This window comes from Mesoplodon densirostris, chromosome 16 (assembly GCF_025265405.1).
Source record: "Mesoplodon densirostris isolate mMesDen1 chromosome 16, mMesDen1 primary haplotype, whole genome shotgun sequence".
NCBI classification, from domain to species: domain Eukaryota; kingdom Metazoa; phylum Chordata; class Mammalia; order Artiodactyla; family Ziphiidae; genus Mesoplodon; species Mesoplodon densirostris.
In genome coordinates this window covers 23,087,284-23,108,763 of record NC_082676.1, presented here as the reverse complement: position 1 = coordinate 23,108,763, position 21,480 = coordinate 23,087,284, and the positions used below count along the sequence as shown (strand labels likewise).

Here is a 21,480-nt window from a genome sequence, read left to right as displayed (position 1 = left end):
CATTAATACACAGAGAAAATCTTGAAAAAACAATGCTGAGTAGAAATGCAGAAGGATCTGTATATGATATATGACTTACATATGTAGATTTTTTAAAAAAGCAACACTATACAGATTGTATATGTTTACATATACATAGATATATATATATTTTTAAATATTTATTTATTTAGTTGCGCCGGCTCTTAGTTGTGGCATGCAAACTCTTAGTTGCGGCATGCATGTGGGATCTAGTTCCCTGACCAGGGATTGAACCCAGGCCCCTGCATTGGGAGCTCGGAATCTTAATCACCGCACCAGCAGGGAAGTCCCTACATACAAATATTTAAAGTATAAAGACTTGGAGAAGGAATGTACACTAAAGTTAGGACTTGATTCCTTCTGGGAGGTGATATATTCCGAAAATGAACTTAAGGAGGCTTCGGTCTCTCTCATGTTTCATTTCTTGAGAGAAAGAAAGAATAAAGAGGGAGACAGGGAGAAACCAGCCCCTGCCAGATGAGTGACAATACAGGAGAACCCAAATTGAAGAGAATGCGCAACCATCTGTCATCTTGACAGTTAAGTTGCTGGAGCCTTCCTGTGTCATATCTAAGCCTTCAGTAGAGTCTTGCATAAATATCCTGGCTTGGTCTCAGCTGTGCTACTGAGAACTGAGGAAAAAAAACAATTTACACTTTGGCCCTAGGGTTAGCAGGACCTCCTAAGACCTGGTAATTGATGGGGATAGTGTGTGCAGGAAAAGGGAGGGTGCCAGGTGGAGGGTGGGGGATAGTGAGCTGTCAGGGAAGTTCAGAAGGATGATGAAAAGGGGGATAAAACAGATGGGGCAAAAGAGAACACATTTAAAAAGCAGACGAGGCGGGCTTTCCTGGTGGCACAGTGGTTGAGAATCTGCCTGCTAGTGCAGGGGACAAGGATTCGAGCCCTGGTCCAAGAAGATCCCACATCCCACATGCCGCGGAGCAACTAGGCCTGTGAGCCACAACTATTGAGCCTGCGCGTCTGGAGCCTGTGCTCCGCAACAAAGGCCGTGATAGTGAGAGGCCCGCGCACCGCGATGAAGAGTGGCCCCCACTTGCCGCAACTAGTGAAAGCCCTTGCACAGAAACGAAGACCCAACACAGCCAAAAAATAAATAAATAAATAAATAAATAATAAAAATTAAAGAATTCCTTAAAAAAAAAAAGCAGACGAGGCAATAGGGCAAAGTAACTACTTTGTCATCATTTCATAATCTGGACGAAATTCAGAGTTAAAATCGGCTTACAAAATTTCAACTTTTTACGGAGATCTTAGCCCCTACCTCCCCATAATATGCCCTCAAATTGTGTAGTGACCAAAGTACCAAAAGGCCAAGTCCTGGGCCCTGTCTGTCAATCCTGTTGCCCTATTTGGAGCAACTCTTGATGGTCAGTATCTCTTATGGTTTCTCTTCATTTTCAAAGTAATATGAAAAGAAAGGAGACATTCACATCCATGTGGATTTGTAAATATATCCTTTGTGACCTTATATGTGAATGGCTTGACCAAGTCTCCATCTGGAGATGAGTGTGCAGAGACCTTGGCTATGGAGCTGATTCAGTGGTCAGGCCACTGCAGGGGCGATGCGGCCGCCACCTTTCTGCTTTAGCCAATATAAGCTGCTGCACAGGCTGTTTCTCCAGATACCTCACCCTTCACTCCAGCATTCTAGAGGGTGTGACTGCACAATGAAAGTGTCCAATAGGCTCTGGTCATAGGTCTTTCCTAGCATTCTCTGATTACTTACCACCTCCAGGACTATGCACTTTTAAAACATGATCCTTTATTCTCCAGGCTTATAAAACCACCTGAAATCATATCGGTCCACAACACACAGAATCCATCTTAGACTGCCTCTCCCTCTTAATCAAAGATGTAGTTGAGAAATTAGGATATTACCATTAATTGATAATAATCAGTGTTCACCTTTTTTCTGAGTCCTTTTCCTTCTCCTAAATGTGCAATCACCAGAGTTATTACAAAATCTGACTTGTCATACCTCTCTGAACTTTGTTAAATTTTGATCACATCATGTGTATCAGTGCTTCTTCCTCTCCCTGGCCAGTCTGAAACAGTTTAGGTAAACTTGTAGGACAACATACTCTTGGAAATGTCAACATTCTTATTAGTATGAGTTTTATTCTGTTTCTAATAAGCAGGCTACTGTATAAGCCTTGGGCATAGTTTTTGTTATTTATTACATAGGAAATTTTAATATAATGCCCCCACTGCCTTACCCCTGTGTAGTGGTATAAAGTTCATTTGCATGACTTCATTTAATCCCATAGTAAAAGAATCTGCCTCCACAATTACTCAGCCTTTCTGCCTATGAGTAAATCATATTTTCCTTCTTAAAGTTCTATAATACATTCTCCCTGACTCCAGCCTCAGTTCTCTCCCCTCTTACCTCTTAGATCTTTCAGCCTGGTTAAATCAATATTCTTTGAGACATTGACTTTTACTTTTCAACTACCCACACTCTCAGACTTCCTACAAATCATGCTCTTCTTGTGAAAGCTTCTTCTGCAATATGTCAACATAAAATCTATCTTTTCCTATCTGTCTTTTCAAAGCCGACTCCAATATCTTCTTCACACAGCCTTAGCTAACAATGAAGAGAAAAAGAGTGAATGACTATTTAACCCACATGCAACAGCCCAGAACACCTTCAGAACATGGACTCTCTAGTCCAGGTAGGAAGGGGTCCAGGTTTGGCCAATTCAGACACCCCAATCTCTGGCCACAGTGAGCAGTCCAGGGATATGCATGTGACCCCCACACACGTGACCCATACTAAGCCAATAAGATTCCTCCCCTAGCCTTTTCCCTCAAGTTACAGGTAAAGATCTCTTCTCTTAGCAGTGAGGCTGTTGAGCTGGAAGGATCTGAATTTTGGACAGTTGGCAGCTGTCACGCCCATGCTATGACAGAGCTTGTCAGAGAAATAAACCCTCTAGGCTCGTAATCCATCATGGCGGCCGCGGGGGTCGGTGACCATCCCTGAACAGCGTTGGAGCCGGAGCCGGTTCCCGGGTCCTGCGGCTGAGGAGCCCTTCCGTTGTCCACGGCCCCTACCTGGGGGGAGGTCGGGTCCTGCGACGGAGCCCGGGGGATGTGACTGCCTGGCGGCGGCGGCCGTAGCAACGTCCGGGGCCGGGGGAGGGGGTGTTTCGGGCAGAGACCCCCAGGATCGGAGCAGCTGAGGCGGCCGGGCCTCCTCCCCCGCTCCGCCCGCGACCCGCCTTCGGGGCCGTGAGAGTCCTTTGTCCCTTACAGCCCCGCCCCGGCTCTGGGACCCTCGGGGTGGTCTCTTTCCCCAGACCTGGGACACCCCGTTTCCTGAGGCGTGGAGGAGCGTCGCCCCCGGAGTAAGCCGCCCATGCCTCGCCCCGGCAGCCTCCCTCTTGCCCCCGAGCCGCTCCTTGCTCCGACTCCCGGCCCCAGGTTTGGTCTCGGAGCCCCCCATTCAAATCCCACCTCTGCTGTCAAGGGGCCTCCCCTTCCCCCCAGGTTGCTCCTGTGAGCCTCTAATGCCCTGACTTCTTCCAATGTCACCTACGGCCCCCTTAGTCTCAGCCCAGCCAAAAACTTTAATGCAAAGGAAAAGCTTGGACTGGTTTCACAGGCCTTTTAAAAAGCGGACTTAAAAGTTGCTGGCAATGCATTCCTTCTCGTCTGAGTGGAGGGCCAGCTCTCGCTGAAGTCGGGGTGACCCGTGTCCTTTTCCGGAGAGCAGGGTAGAGAAGCAGGAGCGGCAGCTAGTGCAGCAGGAAGTTTGTCGGAAGATGAAGACACCAAGATAGGGGTTGGGTGACTTCCCCAGGAAAAGTTCTGGAGGAGCATCCAGACACGATCAACGTTTCCTTGATGTGTGGAAATCGACATGACTTTAGCCTTACTGACCCTTGTACAGCATACCCTGTGAATATTTCTGTTTAGGTTTTTCTCCTTGAAAGGGAAGAAACTTACTCAGCCAGTAAAAGACACTTAAAATCAAGAAACTTTGGGATCACGTCGCAATTACATTACTTCGAATTGATAAACTGCGAATATAATCTGAACTCCTCTGTTTACATATGTCAACCTAAAATCTTCGCTTCCTTTCATTATGGAAGAGGTCTTGTGATTGACCTCAATGACTGACTTGTGGAGATGCGGTGAATGTGAAATCCCACATATAGATCGTTTTCCTTCTAAGCTCACTGATCATTCTGGAAGATCTTGAACCCTCTTCTGGAAAGGGGTGCCTATCGTTACTTTATGGGTCAGCAGCCTGGAAAAGTTCTTGGGGACCAGAGAAGGCCAAGTTTGCCTGCCCTGCACTTTATCAAAGGAGCAGGGAAGAAAGAATCATCGAGGCATGGGGGTCCACACTGCAATGTTTTTGTGGAACATGAAGCCCTTCAGAGGCCAGTAGCATCTGACTTCGAGCCCCAAGGTCTAAGCGAAGCAGCTCGTTGGAACTCTAAGGAAAACCTTCTCGCTGGTCCCAGCGAAAATGACCCCAACCTTTTCGTTGCACTGTATGATTTTGTGGCCAGTGGGGATAACACTTTAAGCATAACTAAAGGTAAAAGAGCTGTGGGCAGCTGGTGATCGTTGCAAGAGACAGAAAGCCGGGGAAGCCGGAGCCGGACTGGCTGCCCCTTTGCTGGCGGAAAAAGCAGCTTTAGTTTGGAATGCAGAGAGACCCGAAAAACTAACAGCATCCTTGCAAGAGTCACTTTTCCTTAAGGAGAAGAGATCCTGCATAGTTCTTGGCAAAAACAGAGCTTTCCCTATTTTATATTGAAAAAGACATCTGGACCAAACACTGAAAACACTTTTTTTTTTTTAAGAAAAAGTATCTTTTCACTAAAAGCTTCCTTATATTAGAAACAAAGCACTTGAGTAATAGATTTATAAAAACTGAGGCTATGTATTTATCTGCATATGTAATATAAACAGGAAGCTTCCTACTCATACGCTTGTAAATACATATATTTATGTGGACTTGTTAAAATGAAATAGGTATTTAGGAATTTGGAGATCTTTAGTAATCATAGAAGAGTACATGAGAATGAACGAATTAGCTTCTAAAACTGAAAAAAAAAAAAAAGAAATAAACCCTCTAGTGACAGGGGAAAAGGGAACTGAGATTGGGGGTGGTGATAAAAGGTCTTAGCTTTTTCTATAAGATTCTTTTTTCTCCCCAAATGAGAATAAAGTCACCTCTATCTTTAGTACTTAATCAATCTCCCCCTTACCCCCCACCCCCCAAAAAAAACCCCAACAAAATCAAACCAAAAGGGGAGACTGATTCAAGATGGCGGAGTAGGACATGCTCTCACTCCCTCTTTCGAGAACACCTGCATCACAACTAACTGCTGAACAATCATCGACAGGAAGACACTGGAACTCACCAAAAAAGATACCCCACATGCAAAGACAAAGGAGAAGCCACAGTGAGATGGTAGGAGGGGCACAATCACAATAAAATCGAATCCCATAACTGCTGGGTGGGTGACTCACAAACTGGAGAACACTTACACCACAGAAGTCCACCCACTGGAGTGAAGGTTCTGAGCCACACATCAGGCTTCCCAAACTGGGGGTCTGGCAACAGGAGGAGGAATTCCTAGAGAATCAGACTTTGAAGGCTAGCAGGATTTGATTGCAGGACTTCGGCAGGACTGGGGGAAACACAGACTCCACTCTTGAGGGCACACACAAAGCAGTGTGCACATCGGGACCCAGGGGAAGGAGCAGTGACCCCATAGGAGACTGAACCAGACCTACCTGCTAGTGTTGGAGGGTCTCCTTCAGAGAAGGGGGGCAGCTGTGGCTCACCAAGGGACAGGGACACTGGCAGCAGAAGTTCTGGGAAGTACTCCTTGGCGTGAGCCCTCCCAGAGTCCACCATTAGCCTCACCAAAGAGCCCGGGTAGGCTCCAGTGTTGGGTTGCCTCGGCCAGACAACCAATGGGGAGGGAACCCAGCCCCACCCATCAGCAGACAAGTGGATTAAAGTTTTACTGAGTTCTGCCCACCAGAGCAACAGCCAGCTCTACCCACCACCAGTCCCTCCTACCAGGAAACTTCCACAAGCCTCTTAGATAGTCTCATCCACCAGAGGGCAGACAGCAGAAGCAAGAAGAACTACAATCCTGCAGCCTGTGGAATAAAAACCACATTCACAGAAACATAGACAAGATGAAAAGGCAGAAGGCTATGTACCAGATGAAGGAACAAGATAAAACCCCAGAAAAACAACTAAATGAAATGGAGATAGGCAACCTTCCAGAAAAAGAATTCAGAATATTGATAGTGAAGATGATCCAGGACCTCGGAAAAAGAATGGAGGCAAAGATCGAGAAGATGCAAGAAATGCTAAACAAAGACCTAGAAGAATTAAAGAACAAACAAACAGAGGTGAACAATACAATAACTGAAATGAAAAATACACTGGAAGGAATCAATAGCAGCATAACTGAGGCAGAAAAACAGATAAGTGACCTGGAAGACAGAATGGTGGAATTCACTGCTGCAGAACACAATAAAGAAAAAACAATGAAAAGAAATGAAGACAGCCTAAGAGACCTCTGGGACAACATTAAATGCAACAACATTTGCATTATAGGGGCCCCAGAAGGAGAAGAGAGAGAGAAAGGACCTGAGAAAATATTTGAAGAGATTATAGTCGAAAACTTCCCTAACACGGGAAAAGAAACAGCCACCCAAGTCCAGGAAGCACAGAGAGTCCCATACAGGAAAAACCCAAAGAGAAACAAACCAAGACACATAGTAATCAAATTGGCAAAAACTAAAGACAAAGAAAAATTATTGAAAGCAGCAAGGGAAAAACGACAAATAACATACAAGGGAACTCCTATAAGGTTAACAGCTGATTTCTCAGCAGAAACTCTACAAGCCAGAAGGGAGTGGCATGATATACTTCAAGTAATGAAAGGGAAAAATCTACAACCAAGATTACTCTACCCGGCAAGGATCTCATTCGATTCGATGGAGAAATCAAAAGCTTTACAGGCAAGCAAAAGCTAAGAGAATTCAATAGCACCAAACCAGCTCTACAACAAATGCTAAAGGAACTTCCCTAAGTGGGAACAAAAGAAAAGGACGCACAAAAACAAACCCAAAACAATTAAGAAAATGGTCATAGGAATATACATATGATAATTACCTTAAACGTGAATGGATTAAATGCTCCAACCAAAAGAAACAGGCTTGCTGAATGGATACAAACACAAGACCCATATATATGCTGTCTACAAGAGACCCACTTCAGACCTAGAGACACATACAGACTGAAAGTGAGGGGATGGAAAAAGATATTCCATGCAAATGGAAATCAAAAGAAAGCTGGAGTAGCAATACTCATATGAGATAAAATAGACTTTAAAATAAAGAATGTTACAAGAGACAAGGAAGGACACCACATAATGATCAAGGGATCAGTCCAAGAAGAAGATGTAACAATTATAAATATATATGCACCCAACATAGGAGCACCTCAATACATAAGGCAACTGCTAACAGGTATAAAAAAGGAAATCGACAGAAACACAATAATAGTGGGGGACTTTAACACCTCACTTACACCAATGGACAGATCATCCAAACAGAAAATTAATAAGGAAACACAAGCTTTAAATGACACAGTAGTCTAGATAGATTTAATTGATATTTATAGGACATTCCATCCAAAAACAGCAGATTACACTTTCTTCTCAAGTGCACAGGGAACATTCTCCAGGATAGATCACATCTTGGGTCACAAATCAAGCCTCAGTAAATTTAAGAAAATTGAAATCATATCAAGCATCTTTTCTGACCACAACGCTATGAGATTAGAAATCAATTACAGGGGAAAAAAATGTAAAAAACACAAACAGGGCTTCCCTGGTGGCACAGTGGATGAGAGTCCACCTGCCAAAGCAGGGGACACGGGTTCGTGCCCTGGTCCGGGAAGATCCCACATGCCGTGGAGCGGCTAGGCCCATGAACCACGGCCGTTGAGCCTGCGCATCCAGAGCCCGTGCTCAGCAACGGGAGAGCCCACAACAATAAGAGGCCCACATACCGCAAAAACAACACAAACATATGGAGGCTAAACAACACGTTACTAAATAACCAAGAGATCACAGAAGAGATCAAAGAGGAAATCAAAAAATACCTAGAGACAAATAACAATGAAAACACGACAATCCAAAACCTATAGGATTCAGCAAAAGCAGTTCTAAGAGGGAAGTTTATAGCTATACAAGCCTACCTCAAGAAACAAAAAAAATCTCAAATAAACAATCTAATGTTACACCTAAAGGAACTAGAGAAAGAAGAACAAACAAAACGCAAAGTTAGCAGAAGGAAAGAAATCATGAAGATCAGAGCAGAAATAAATGAAATAGAAACAAAGAAAACAGTAGCAAAGAACAATAAAACTAAAAGGTGGTTCTTTGAGAAGATAAACAAAACTGATAAACCATTAGCCAGACTCATCAAGAAAAAGAGGGAGAGGACTCAAATAAATAAAATTAGAAATGAAAACGGAGAAGTTACAACAGACACTGCAGAAATACAAAGCATCCTAAGAGACTACTTACTACAAGCAACTCTATGCCAATAAAATGGACAACCTGGAAGAAATGGACAAATCCTTTGAGAGGTATAACCTTCCAAAACTGAACCAGGAAGAAACAGAAAATATGAACAGACCAATCACAAGTAATGAAATTGAAACTGTGATTAAAAACCTTCCAACAAACAAAAGACCAGGACCAGATGGTTTCACAGGTGAATTCTATCAAACATTTAGAGAAGAGCTAACACCCATCCTTCTCAAACTCTTCCAAAAAACTGTAGAGGAAGAAAAACTCCCAAACTCATTATATGAGGCCCCCATCACCCTGATACCAAAACAAGACAAAGATACTACAAAAAAGGAAAACTACAGACCAATATCACTGATGAATATAGATGCAAAAATCCTCAACAAAATTCTACCAAATAGAATCCAACAACACTTTAAAAGGATCATACACCATGATCAAGTGGGATTTATCCCAGGGATGCAAGGATTCTTCAGTATACGTGAATCAATCAATGTGTTACACCATATTAACAAATTGAAGAATAAAAACCATATGATCGTCTCAACAGATGCAGAAAAGCTTTTGACAAAATTCAACACCCATTTATGATAATAACTCTCCAAAGAGTAGGCACAGAGGGAACCTACCTCAACATAATAAAGGCCATATATGACAAACCCACAGCAAACATCATTCTCAATGCTGAAAAACTGAAAGCATTTCCTCTAAGATCAGGAACGAGACAAGGATGTCCACTCTCACCACTAGTATTCAACATAGTTTTGGAAGTCCTAGCCACAGCAATCAGAGAAGAAAAAGAAATAAAAGGAATACAAATTGGAAAAGAAGTAAAACTGTCATTGTTTGCAGATGACATGATACTATACATAGAGAATCCTAAAGATGCCACCAGAAAACTACTAGAGTTCATCAATGAATTTGGTAAAGTTGCAGGATACAAAATTAATGCACTGAAATCTCTTGCATTCCTTTACACTAATGATGAAAAATCTGAAAGAGAAATTAAGGCAACGCTCCCATTTACCACTGCAACAAAAAGAATAAAATACCTAGGAATAAACCTACCTAGGGAGACAAAAGACCTGTATGCAGAAAACTATAAGACACTGATGAAAGAAATTAAAGATGATACCAACAGATGGAGAGATACACCATGTTCTTGGATTGGAAGAATCAGTACTGTGAAAACGACTATACTATGCAAAGCAATCTACAGATTCAATGCAATCTCTATCAAATTACCAATGGCATTTTTTATGGAACTAGAACAAAAAATTTGAAAATTTGTATGGAGACACAAAAGACCCCAAATAGCCAAAGCAGTCTTGAGGGAAAAAAACAGAGCTGGAGGAATCAGACACCCTGACTTCAGACTATACTACAAAGTTGAAGTAATCAAGACAATATGGTACTGGCACAAAAACAGAAATATAGATCAATGGAACAGGATAGAAAGTCCACAGATAAACCCACATACCTGTGGTCAACTAATCTATGACAAAGGAGGCAAGGATATACAATGGAGAAAAGACAGTCTCTTCAATAAGTGGTGCTGAGAAAATTGGACAGCTACATGTAAAAGAATGAAATTAGATCACTCCCTAACACCATACACAAAAATAAACTCAAAATCGATTAGAGACCTAAATGTAAGACTGGGCACTATAAAACTCTTAGAGGAAAACACAGTAAAAACACTCTTTGACATAAATCACAGCAAGATATTTTTTGATCCACCTCCTAGAGTAATGGAAATAAAAACAAAAATAAACAAATGGGACCTAATGAAACTTCAAAGCTTTTGCACAGCAAAGGAAACCATAAAGAAGACGAAAAGACAACCCTCAGAATGGGAGAAAATATTTGCAAACGAATCAACTGACAAAGGATGAATCTCCAAAATATATAAACAGCCCATGCAACTCAATATTAAAAAAACAAACAACCCAATCCAAAAATGGGCAGAAGACCTAAACAGACATTTCTCTAAAGAAGACATACAGATGGCCAAGACGCATATGAAAAGCTGCTCAACATCACTCATTATTAGAGAAATGCAAATCAAAACTACAATGAGGTATCACCTTACACTAGTTAGAATGGGCATCATCAGAAAATCTACAAACAACAAATGCTGGAGAGGGTGTGGAGAAAAGGGAACCCTCTTGCACTCTTGGTAGGAATGTAAATTGATACAGCCACTATGGAGAACAGTATGGAGGTTCCCTAAAAAACCAAAAATAGAATTACCATATGACCCAGCAATCCCACTACTGGGCATATACCCAGAGAAAACCATAATTCAAAAAGACACATGTACCCCAATGTTCATTGCAGCACTATTTACAATAGCCAGGTCATAGAAGAAACCTAAATGCCCATCGACAGACAAATGGATAAAGAAGATGTGGTACATATATACAATGGAATATTACTCAGCCATTAAAAGGAACGAAATTGGGTCATTTGCAGAATCGTGGATGCATCTAGAGACTGTCATACAGTGTGAAGTAAGTCATAAAGAGAAAAACAAATACCATATATTAATGCATATATGTGGAACCTAGAAAATGGTACAGATGAACCGGTTTGTAGAGCAGAAATTGAGACACAGAAGTAGAGAAAAAAACGTACGGACACCAAGAGGGGAAAGCGGCGGGGGGTGGTGGCGGTGGTGTGATGAACTGGGTGATTGGGAATGACATGTATACACTGATGTGTATAAAATGGATAACTAATAAGAAAATAAATAAATAAATAACAGTTTAAAAAAAAAAAGAGAAAAGACCCAAAAGGGGATGGGTATGCATCTCAAGGGGAGGACCTGTGAACAAAGGCCATCAGAAAGGAAAAGCACAAAGCAGAAGGATGGGTAGGTCAGCAATAATTCTAGTTTTCCTGGGAGTGGGTGGAGTGTACAATGGGAAGCAGTGGGACAACAGGCTGAAAGGGGGACTGGGGCCACAATCACATCCTTCAAGGCAAGGGGAGGAGCGTGGAACTGGTCAAGCTCTCTAACAGACTGTAGCAGGTGGCTGAATCCCAGATGTCTCCAAACACCTCTTTTCTGTGGAAGGCACTTTCAGTTATTTACTTCACTGAATTCTTATTTTGTAATAGTGCCCATTCACCAAGTGACGTGCAAGAGTTTAAAGCTGTTTATACCCCTTTAGAAGAGGCAGTCACATACATACATTTGAACTGTGGTACTAAAAACCAGTCCTCACAATAGAGTTCTGTAAATGAGTCCTCCTAAGAGCTACTGCAATTAAACAGCCAGCATGAAATTACTCAGCCCTTGGCCAGGCCTGGAGTTCTTAACCTAGGAGCAAGAACTCCAGTCTTGTGAGTTCACTCCATCATCAGCATCTTCTACACGAATGATATATTGTGGCAGACAGCAGCTTTTCACTTTCCATTAATATTTCTTGAGTACCCCTCTGGTGGAATTGGAAGGCAGTTTGACAAGATATGCCAAGAGCCTTAAGTGTGTTCATTCCATGAATCCATCTAAGGAAATAATCCAACGTGTATGTAAAATTTATGCACAAAAATGCTCAGTGAACTGAACATATTATAAGCAATCTAATTTCCAAAAATAATGGAATAGTTACGTCATGGGACAGCCATATGATGAAATAACAGGCAGCCATTAGAGTTTTTTTTTTTTTTTTTTTTGGCTGTGCCACGTGGCTTGCAGGATCTTAGCTCCCTGACCAGGGATTGAACCCGGGCCTCGGCAGTTAAAGCACCAAGTCCTAACCACTGGAGCACCAGGGAATTCCCCATTAGAGATTATTTTTATGAGAGTTTTAAAATGACATGTAAATGAGATTGTGTTCTAATGTTAAGTCAGAAAAGGAGATACATAATTGTACATCCAGAGTGACCAATTATATAAGCTTTAAAAATTATATTTTAGAAAATAATATACAGGGACTTCCCTGGTGGTCCAGTGGGTAAGACTCCACGCTTCCAGTGCAGGGGGTCTGGGTTCGATCCCTGGTCGGGGAACTAGATTCTGCCTGCATGCCGCAACTAAAAGTCTGCATGCCACAACCAAAAAGCCCGCCTGCCGCAAAAAAAAAAAAAAAAAAAAAAAAGATCCCTCGTGCGGCAACTAAGTCCCGGCACAGCCAAAATAAAAATAAATAAATAATATAAATAAATAATAATACACACAGACATACATCTCAACACTGAACACATTAACATGGTTGCCCCTGGGTTCTAGGACTGTGAGCTTTTCTCTAGCTACTTTATAATTCTCTGTGCTCTCCAAATATTTAACTATGAGCACATACTCTTTTGATAACCAGAATATAAAAGTAAAAACTGGAAAGAAATATAATAAAATACGGTTATCCCTAGGGAACAGGATTATAGGAAACCTTTATTTTCATACTTTTCTGCATTTTCTAAATTTGATTATACACAAGTGTTATCTTTTAACATATTTACTCATGTGATATACACACATTAAATACTACACGTGAAGTTTTAGAAACATGTGAGAAATAACAATGATGATATTTATACAAACATAGTGATCACAAGTTCACAAGTGTGCGTGCGTATGGAGAAGTACTGGAAATGTCCATGGAGAGAGCTGTGTGAAAATTAAAAGCAGTTTTGTGTACTTTTTAACAAAAGTAAACATTGGTCCCCCCGCAATATTTTATCATGAAAACGTTCAACCATATGCCTAAGTTGAAATACCTTACAGTGAACATCTGTATACCCACCACCTGAACTCTACCATTAACACTTTACTATACTTAATTATCATGCATCTGTCTATCCATCCCTCTATCTGTCTTATTAATCCATCTTTTTTTTTTAAGTTGAGGTACCGTTGATTTACAGTACTATATTAGTTTCAGGTGTACAACACAGTGATCCAAAAGTTTTACGGATTATACTTCATTTAAAGTTTCTGTAAAATATTGGCCATATTTCCTATGCTGTACAATATATCCTTGTAACATTTATCTGTATATAGTAGTTTGTACCTCTTAATCCCCCGGTATAATTATTTTTTAAAGCAATATATCACAAACACAAAGAAGCTATATAGCATTTGTCTCAGCTCTAATTCCAAATTTTTAAACAATCTCATAAGTAGAAGAAAATTAAGCAGCACTGAAGTAGATAAATGGACAATAAGCCTGCTGATTCACTGTTTCAACTGGCAATAGGCTTTCTCCTTTTACAGAAATTCTAAGCATGTCACCTCTAAGCACCCCTCCCCTCATTACTCTTATATCCCAATATAACTGCTTTTGGCCTCAGGGGAGCTATATAGCAATGAAGTCACTAGGACAATCAAAGAACCAAGAGAAATGGTACAATTTTAATTATATTTTCAATTATTGGGGGGGAAAAAAAAGCATGTAGGTGATTAGTAAAGGAAACAGAGGGAAAAGGCAGTTCAGACTGAAGTTATGGTCTCTCACGGTTGTGATGTTAAGATAACTTCCTCGAATATCATCAAAGATTCCTTAAAGATCTCTCTGAGGCAAGACAGAGACCAGAAGGAAGCCCAGATTAACTGGCCTCAGTTAGCCCCGTGCCACATTTATGCTAATGAACAACACCAATGTCAAGGCTGAATGCCTTTCCATTAAGTGACAGTGTCAGTGGGCGGCTTTAAATTTGTTCTGCTTTGTCTCCTAAGAATGTCCAGTGGTCTCCGGGAAGGCTTCAGGCAAACTGGGCCACTCTAGATGTCTCACGGCACAGTTCCTACTTCCTAGGCCTTCTATCACCTGTCGCTAGACTCCTGACCCAGATGCCCCCAATATCCAGAACACCACATAAACCTTTAACAAAGAGACAGATGAGAATGAAGAGCATTCATGAGTGTTGAGAGAAGAAAAAAAGAAGGGCCTATGATATTTTCTTCTTTAGAACACAGAGAACCTACACATTCATAACCAGTAACAGACATGTGACAAACAGTGACAAACATTTGCCATCATTCTATTTGTATCAGAACTGAACTAAAAGTTATATTTAATGAGGCCAGAACATGTTAATATATTAGAGCTTCACTCAAAACATCAAGAATTTTTGCCAGACTATTTTCAAGCCTTTATATTAAAAAGTGATTGATAATTATATCTCTAAAACTCAATTTCATTTATATCTAAGTATGTTTATGTGTGAAAGAAAAATCCTGAAGTATATATACCAGAATATTAACACTGGTGAAATAACAAGTGATTTTTTTTTTTTTTGCTTTTTGGTATTTTCTTATCTATTTTGCAATAAGCACATAATTTTTTAATATTCCATTTTTTTGAAGGGGGGTGCTCAATTTGATGAAAATAAATGCTTCCACACTTTTAGGTAGGAATATATATACTATTTCTGGAATTCCTCACCTTGAATTTTACTGTCACCCTCTCTCAAATGATCTCCTTCTAGGTAAATTATATCAAATATTAACAGCAATCAAGTTAAACTGGTTCAACCTAGGATCGAAACCATAACTGAAGTTAGATCAAATTAAAGACAACTAACCCCAAACTTGATTGCCACCATTCACCAAAAAAATAATATGACTTCTTGGGGTTTTTTTTTTTTTTTTTTTTTGCGGTACGTGGGCCTCTCACTGTTGTGGCCTCTCCCATTGCGGAGCACAGGCTCCGGATGTGCAGGCTCATCAGCCATGGCTCACGGGCCCAGCCACTCCGTGGCACGTGGGATCTTCCCGGACCGGGGCACGAACCCGTATCCCCTGCATCGGCAGGCAGACTCTCAACCACTGCGCCATCAGGGAAGCCCGACTTCTTGTTTTTGAGTAAGTGTCTATAGCAAATGATTCCCTAATAGCACTTTGCTGATTATGTTGTATATGTAAGTATACCAAATAGTCACCTCAAGAGGTGTGTGGCACTGGGATTAAAAAGTCTGTAACAGGGAGACTGTCCCTTCTAAAGTGAGTCTCAGTCTCATTTTCCTGCCAAGGAACCTCAGCTTTACACACAACTCAACTCCTTGCCACATCTCAGCTCTGGACATTCCCAAGTGAGAAAGAATGAGCAATGGATTCAGGACAAAGTGGGTTTTTCAACTCCAATTCCACCCAACGGCAAGTTATGAAATGTGATTCTCAATTTCCTCTTCTGTAATAAAAACCACCTAATGATATTGTTCCAAGCACTAGAGATATGTATGTTTAGTATCTATAGTAGGTGCCCGATAAATTATTATGATAGAGGTTTGCCTATGAGATAGATATTAGTTCTTCCTTTTGATTCTAATGCTATATGGAGAGATTCCACTGTACTTAACATAACTTAATATATCTGAAAATAACTATCTGCCTGTGGGTATACACATTGGGTGAATCCTGGACACGAGGAAGTTGGCTTTCCTGCACCTTCCTTTCCTGCCTAGTACCCTCTGAGTCTACTTCATGTTGCCTCTGATAGCCACTCTTATGACATCTACCCCAAAAGTAGGAGAGTCAGGCTGCACGGGCTTATAAGGTTCCCATTTCCATACTCCTTCCTCCCATTTCTTTCAGGGCTAGGCAACAGATAAAGTAGGAAGATGGAGGGAGGGCTGCTGGTTCACTTTCTTGATTTTCAAATTGGCAATAGAGCTATAGGCAAAAGCAGACTAAGACGAACAATATCATTTAGGAAAATACTAATGAGCCAGGTTGAATTTTGCGTTTCCAAAGATAAAGCCAAGAGATATCTGCATTTTATATTAAAAACACTTAAGGTGTCTTTTTCTTTTAGGAAAAGATTTTGTTGTTGGTTAAGTCTCCCCTCAAAATGCCCCTCCCCTGCCTTCTCTGCAGTGAGGTGACAACCATTTGACACCTGTAACGAGGGTTTCTAATATCATTTGAGGAAAGGAGATCTTAATTACAAAGAGAAAGCTCCACCCAATAACCTACAACCACGGAACAGGTACCTGGCAGGCAATTTTTGAACACAATGGCAAATCATTTTAAATAAACTTGATCCAATGACCAAAAGAACATGAAGGAGTCATGATTAGCTACGAAGAGAGATCCACCTCTATATAACACCACCAGCACAGGGAGAGAAGCACTGTAGAGATCCTGTACACAGCCCTCCTTGGTGTTTGTACAGTCCTTACCTGACAGTCAAAGTCCTGGAAGTTTCGTGTACCATTCTGTCAACAGAAGGCAGAAAACACAGTCAGTTTCCCCATGTGGCTTCCCCAAATGTGCAGCAAATTCAGTTCACAGTGAAAGCAGTGTATGTGCAGCCTCTTGGTTGCCATAAAACTAAAATGGTTCTCATCAATGGGCTTCAGAGGAGGCCGGGTGGGTTCCTAACGTGTGTTAGTAAAAGGTGAGCCTTTAGAGGTAGGGTTACACTTTGGCAGGCTTCCTGTGAAGATGAAGGAAAGGAGCCTAGTTTCCCAGTAAAGCCTGTAACTTCTTGTCTCCCTACCTAAGGAGAGCAGTGAGAGAAAGTAAAACACGCATCAGAGTCTGAGAGCACATTCAACCCACACGGGAGGTATCTGGGAGGAAAGGAGCTAGAGGCCAACCCTGAGACGTGCAAAGGAAGGCAGGAGCCAGAGTGCCCGGGACAAGGAAGCAAAGAAAGGATTAAGAAGAGAACAAGGACTTCCCTGGTGGCGCAGTGGTTAAGAATCCGCCTGCCAATGCAGGGAACACAGGTTTGAGCCTTGGTTCAGGAAGATCCCACATGCCGCGGAGCAACTAAGCCCGTGCGCCACAACTACTGAGCCTGTGCTCTAGAGCCTGCGAGCCACAACTACTGAAGCCCGCGTGCCTAGAGCCCGTGCTCCACAAGAGAAGCCACCGCAATGAGAAGCCTGCGCACCGCAACGAAGAGTAGCCCCCGCTCTCTGCAACTAGAGAAAGCCCGCGCCCAGCAATGAAAACCCAATGCAGCCAAAATAAATTGAAAAAGTGTCTTTAATTAAAAAAAAAAAAGAAGAGAACAAAGATATAGGTGGATCAGAAATGGAAGATCTGAAATTTAACAAGGAAGAAAGGCGGTGTCATTGAGGGAGGGAAAGAAGGATACAACAGGGTTCCTAATACACTGGTAAATCCCAGGAAACTGCTAATAGGAAAAAGGACAAATCATTGAATCGTTTAAAAAGTAAAACACAAAAGTCAAAAGATCCGAGGAGAATTCACCAAGCTTCTAAAAAGAGATTGTATCATAGTAATGTTTGATTGCCCAAAAAAAAAAAAAAATCAATGGCAATGACTCAGAGGCATTTTTGTAGCATTTCAGATGCCAGAGTTGCAAGAGTATGACATAAGAGTAAAAACAGCGTAATGAGTGACGTGTTTGGGAGGAAAAGAAAACCTTCTGACTTGATTTTTCATAAAGTAAAAGCTCCTGCCCAGAAAAAAACCCCTCTCATTCGTTAGAAACTGTGTTATATCTGTCTACAAAGCTTCCAGAAGGTGTGGAGCTATAATAATTATCAGCACCTTCCCCAAAGCTGCCCCTCCGGAGAAGATCAAGAAATCTGATGCTGAGGGAGTACTAAGCAATCCCATCCCCCTTCAAGAAGATCCTCTTAGAAACAGTTCTGTATCCTACCACCTCATTTCTGTAAAGGTGGCAGTAATGTCACAATAGATTACCAATCACAGAGAGACTGCAAATGACACAGAGGACAGAGAGTGGTGGAGGCAGCCGGTCTGAGGCATTAGTCCTGGCATGAAGCCAAGTTCACAAAGTAAAGTCTGATGCAGTCCCAGCGTGGAAAGACAACTAAGATGTCACGTAGATGGGACTGGGTAGCACATTTCCAAGGAATGCCGCCCTTGGTAAAAAGGATCACAGGGCTTCCCTGGTGGCGCAGTGGTTGAGAGTCCGCCTGCCGATGCAGGAGACGCGGGTTCATGCCCCAGTCCGGGAAGATCCCACGTGCCACGGAGCCGCTGGGCCTGTGAGCCATGGCTGCTGAGCCTGCACGTCCGGAGCCTGTGCTCCGCAACGGGAGAGGCCACAACAGTGAGAGGCCCGCATACTGGAAAAAAAAAAAAAAAAAAAAAAAAGGATCACAGAGTTCCCTAGCTCCCCTCTAGCCCCATACAATTCCTGAGAACTCCTTCAGAGAAGTCGTTGTGTTGAACATCTAGTTAGACGATGAGAAGCAGGAGGAAGGGCCCTCTCAGGGACTAGGGCAGATCGTTGTAGTAGGATATAAATGACCAGCCAGTGAGCCCCTGATCCCTGATTCAACTTGCACCTTCCACCACACATAGCACAGGGCCAGGTATAAGTTAATATATATTTATAAAATCAATACACCAATATAACAAAATTAAATGCTGAAATACTTCTGTTAAGACTTTGGGTGGAAAACAACAAAAAATTCCACTGCATTCCAGTTTAAGACATGATACGGTTATTAAATGATAATAAAGTAGGCTACAGAATGGTCTTCAAAGTTTGACCTCATCTACATTAAAATATGCACTAAAAAAGACTACAAGAAAAAACCCAAAACATTAACAATAGCAGCTGTTTCTAAATAGACAGATTATGGGTGATTACAACTTTTTTTATACTTTTCTACAATGAGCATATACTTTACCTTTTGTAATTAAAAAATTAGAAAAAAAGGATTTGGTATGGCACAAAAAATATGTTTGCCGGGACTTCCCTGGCAGTCCAGTGGTTAAGACTCAACACTCCCAATGCAGAGGGCATGGGTTCAACCCCTGGCCAGGGAACTAAGATTCCGCATGCCATATGGCGTGGCCAAAAAAAAAAAAAAAAAAAAAAAGTTTGTAACTTAGTATTTTGTAATATACAACTTAAAGATTCATTAATCTTTTGAAGAATAATTTATAATGATGTCAAAACAGACCATATTAGAGCTTCAATCCTACTGGGCTCCCAGAGGTTCCTTTACAGATTATTTAGAAAGATTAGGGAAAATCGCTCTAGTCTGAACTAAAATCTTGGTCCTGAAACAGAGAAACACAAATTCTGATGAGCAATTTGAGAAGCAGCTGTCCCTGTATGCATGAATTCCCTTACTCACTATCATGTGATCACAGTCACGAAGCATTTTGTGAGGCCCTGAAGCCTGAGAAGAGCGCAAAGGGAAATACCAAAAGCAGAAAGATGCAATTCTCTCCAGAAACCAAAGTGATCTTTTCTTTGTTGAGAACCTAGCAAAAAAACAATACCACGGGGCTTCCCTGGTGGTGCAGTGGTTAACAATCCGCCTGCCAATGCAGGGGACACGGGTTTGAGCCCTGGTCCGGGAAGATCCCACATGCCGCAGAGCAACTAAGCCCGTGTGCTACAACTACTGAGCCTGTGCTCTAGAACCTGCGAGCCACAAGTACTGAAGCCCGTGCCTAGGGCCCATGCTCCGCAACAAGAGAAGCCACTGCAATGAGAAGCCCACTCGCCACAACTAGAGAAAGCCCGGTCGCAGCAACGAAGACCCAACACAGCCAAAATAAAAAAATAAAATAATCAATTAAAAAAAAATTCCACGTTCCTTATGCAATGTACACAGCTAGACTCCCAAAGAAAAGGTACTAATAATCAGAGGAAGACTATATAACACTTGTTTTCTTGGCTTTTTTTTTTTTTTTTCTCAAAGGGATGCCAGATCCTCTTGGAGAATGGCTTCAGGCTTCACGAGTGATTGATCATCCTGGAGAAAGGATATGACTGGGTCAGTCTGAAGTGTCTGGCATCCAGACTTTCTTCTTCTTCTATTTTTTTAAAATTAATTTATTTTTTTATACAGCAGGTTCTTATTAGTGATCCATTTTATACGCATCACTGTATACATGACAATCCCAATCGCCCATTCATCACACCGCCCCCCCGCCGCCGCTTTCCCCTCTTGGTGTCCATACGTTTTTTCTCTACTGCTGTGTCTCAATTTCTGCTCTGCAAACCAGTTCATTTGTACCATTTTATAGGTTCCACATATATGTGTTAATATACGATATTTGTTTTTCTCTTTCTGACTTACTTCACTCTATATGACAGTCTCTAGATCCATCCACGTCTCTACAAATGACCCACTTGCGTTCCTTTTTATGGCTGAGTAATATTCCATTGTATATATGGACCACATCTTCTTTATCCATTTGTCTGTCAATGGGCATTTAGGTTGCTTCCATGATCTGGATATTGTAAACAGTGCTGCAATAGGGAAGGGATGTGGGAACAGATGTAAATGTATGTCTGATTCACTTTGTTATAAAGCAGAAACTAAAAAAAAAAAGAAAAAAAAAAGAACCTGCTGTATAAAAAAATAAATAAAATTCAAAAATTAAAAAAAAAAAGTGCTGCAATGAACACTGGGGTGCATGTGTCTTTTTGAATTATGGTTTTTGCTGGGTATATGCCCAGGAGTGGGATTGCTGGGTAATATGGTAGTTCTATTTTTAGTTCTTTAAGGAACGTCCATACTGTTCTCCATAGTGGCTGTATCAATTTACATTCCCACCAACAGTGCAAGAGGGTTCCCTTTTCTCCACACCCTCTCCAGCATTTGTTGTTTGTAGATTTTCTGATGATGCCCATTCTGACTGGTGTGAGGTGATACCTCATTGTAGTTTTGATTTGCGTTTCTCTAATAATGAGTGATGTTGAGCAGCTTTTCATGTGCTTCTTGGCCATCTGTATGTCTTCTTTAGAGAAATGTCTGTTTAGGTCTTCTGCCCATTTTTGGATTGGGTGGCTTGTTTTTTTAATATTGAGCTGCATGAGCTGTTTATATATTTTGGAGATTCATCCTTTGTCCATTGATTTGTTTGCAAATATTTTGTCCCATTCTGAGGGTGGTCTTTTCATCTTGTTTATGGTTTCCTTTGCTGTGCAAAAGC

The 21,480-nt window shown here is 41.5% G+C and overlaps 1 protein-coding gene across 4 annotated transcripts in view; it reads right to left on the bottom strand.

Annotated features, from left to right (window-relative positions):
* NDRG3 (NDRG family member 3) overlaps positions 1 to 21,480 on the bottom strand; it is a 95,639-nt gene that overhangs the window by 41,089 nt on the left and 33,070 nt on the right. For 3 of the 4 annotated variants that reach the window (XM_060120126.1, XM_060120128.1, XM_060120129.1), the window contains exon 3: positions 16,755 to 16,790. The exons of the other annotated variant lie outside the window; for it this stretch is intronic. In XM_060120126.1, coding sequence (XP_059976109.1) covers positions 16,755 to 16,790 — 36 coding nt within the window. The remainder of the gene's footprint in view (positions 1 to 16,754; positions 16,791 to 21,480) is intronic. 4 annotated transcript variants of the gene reach the window in all.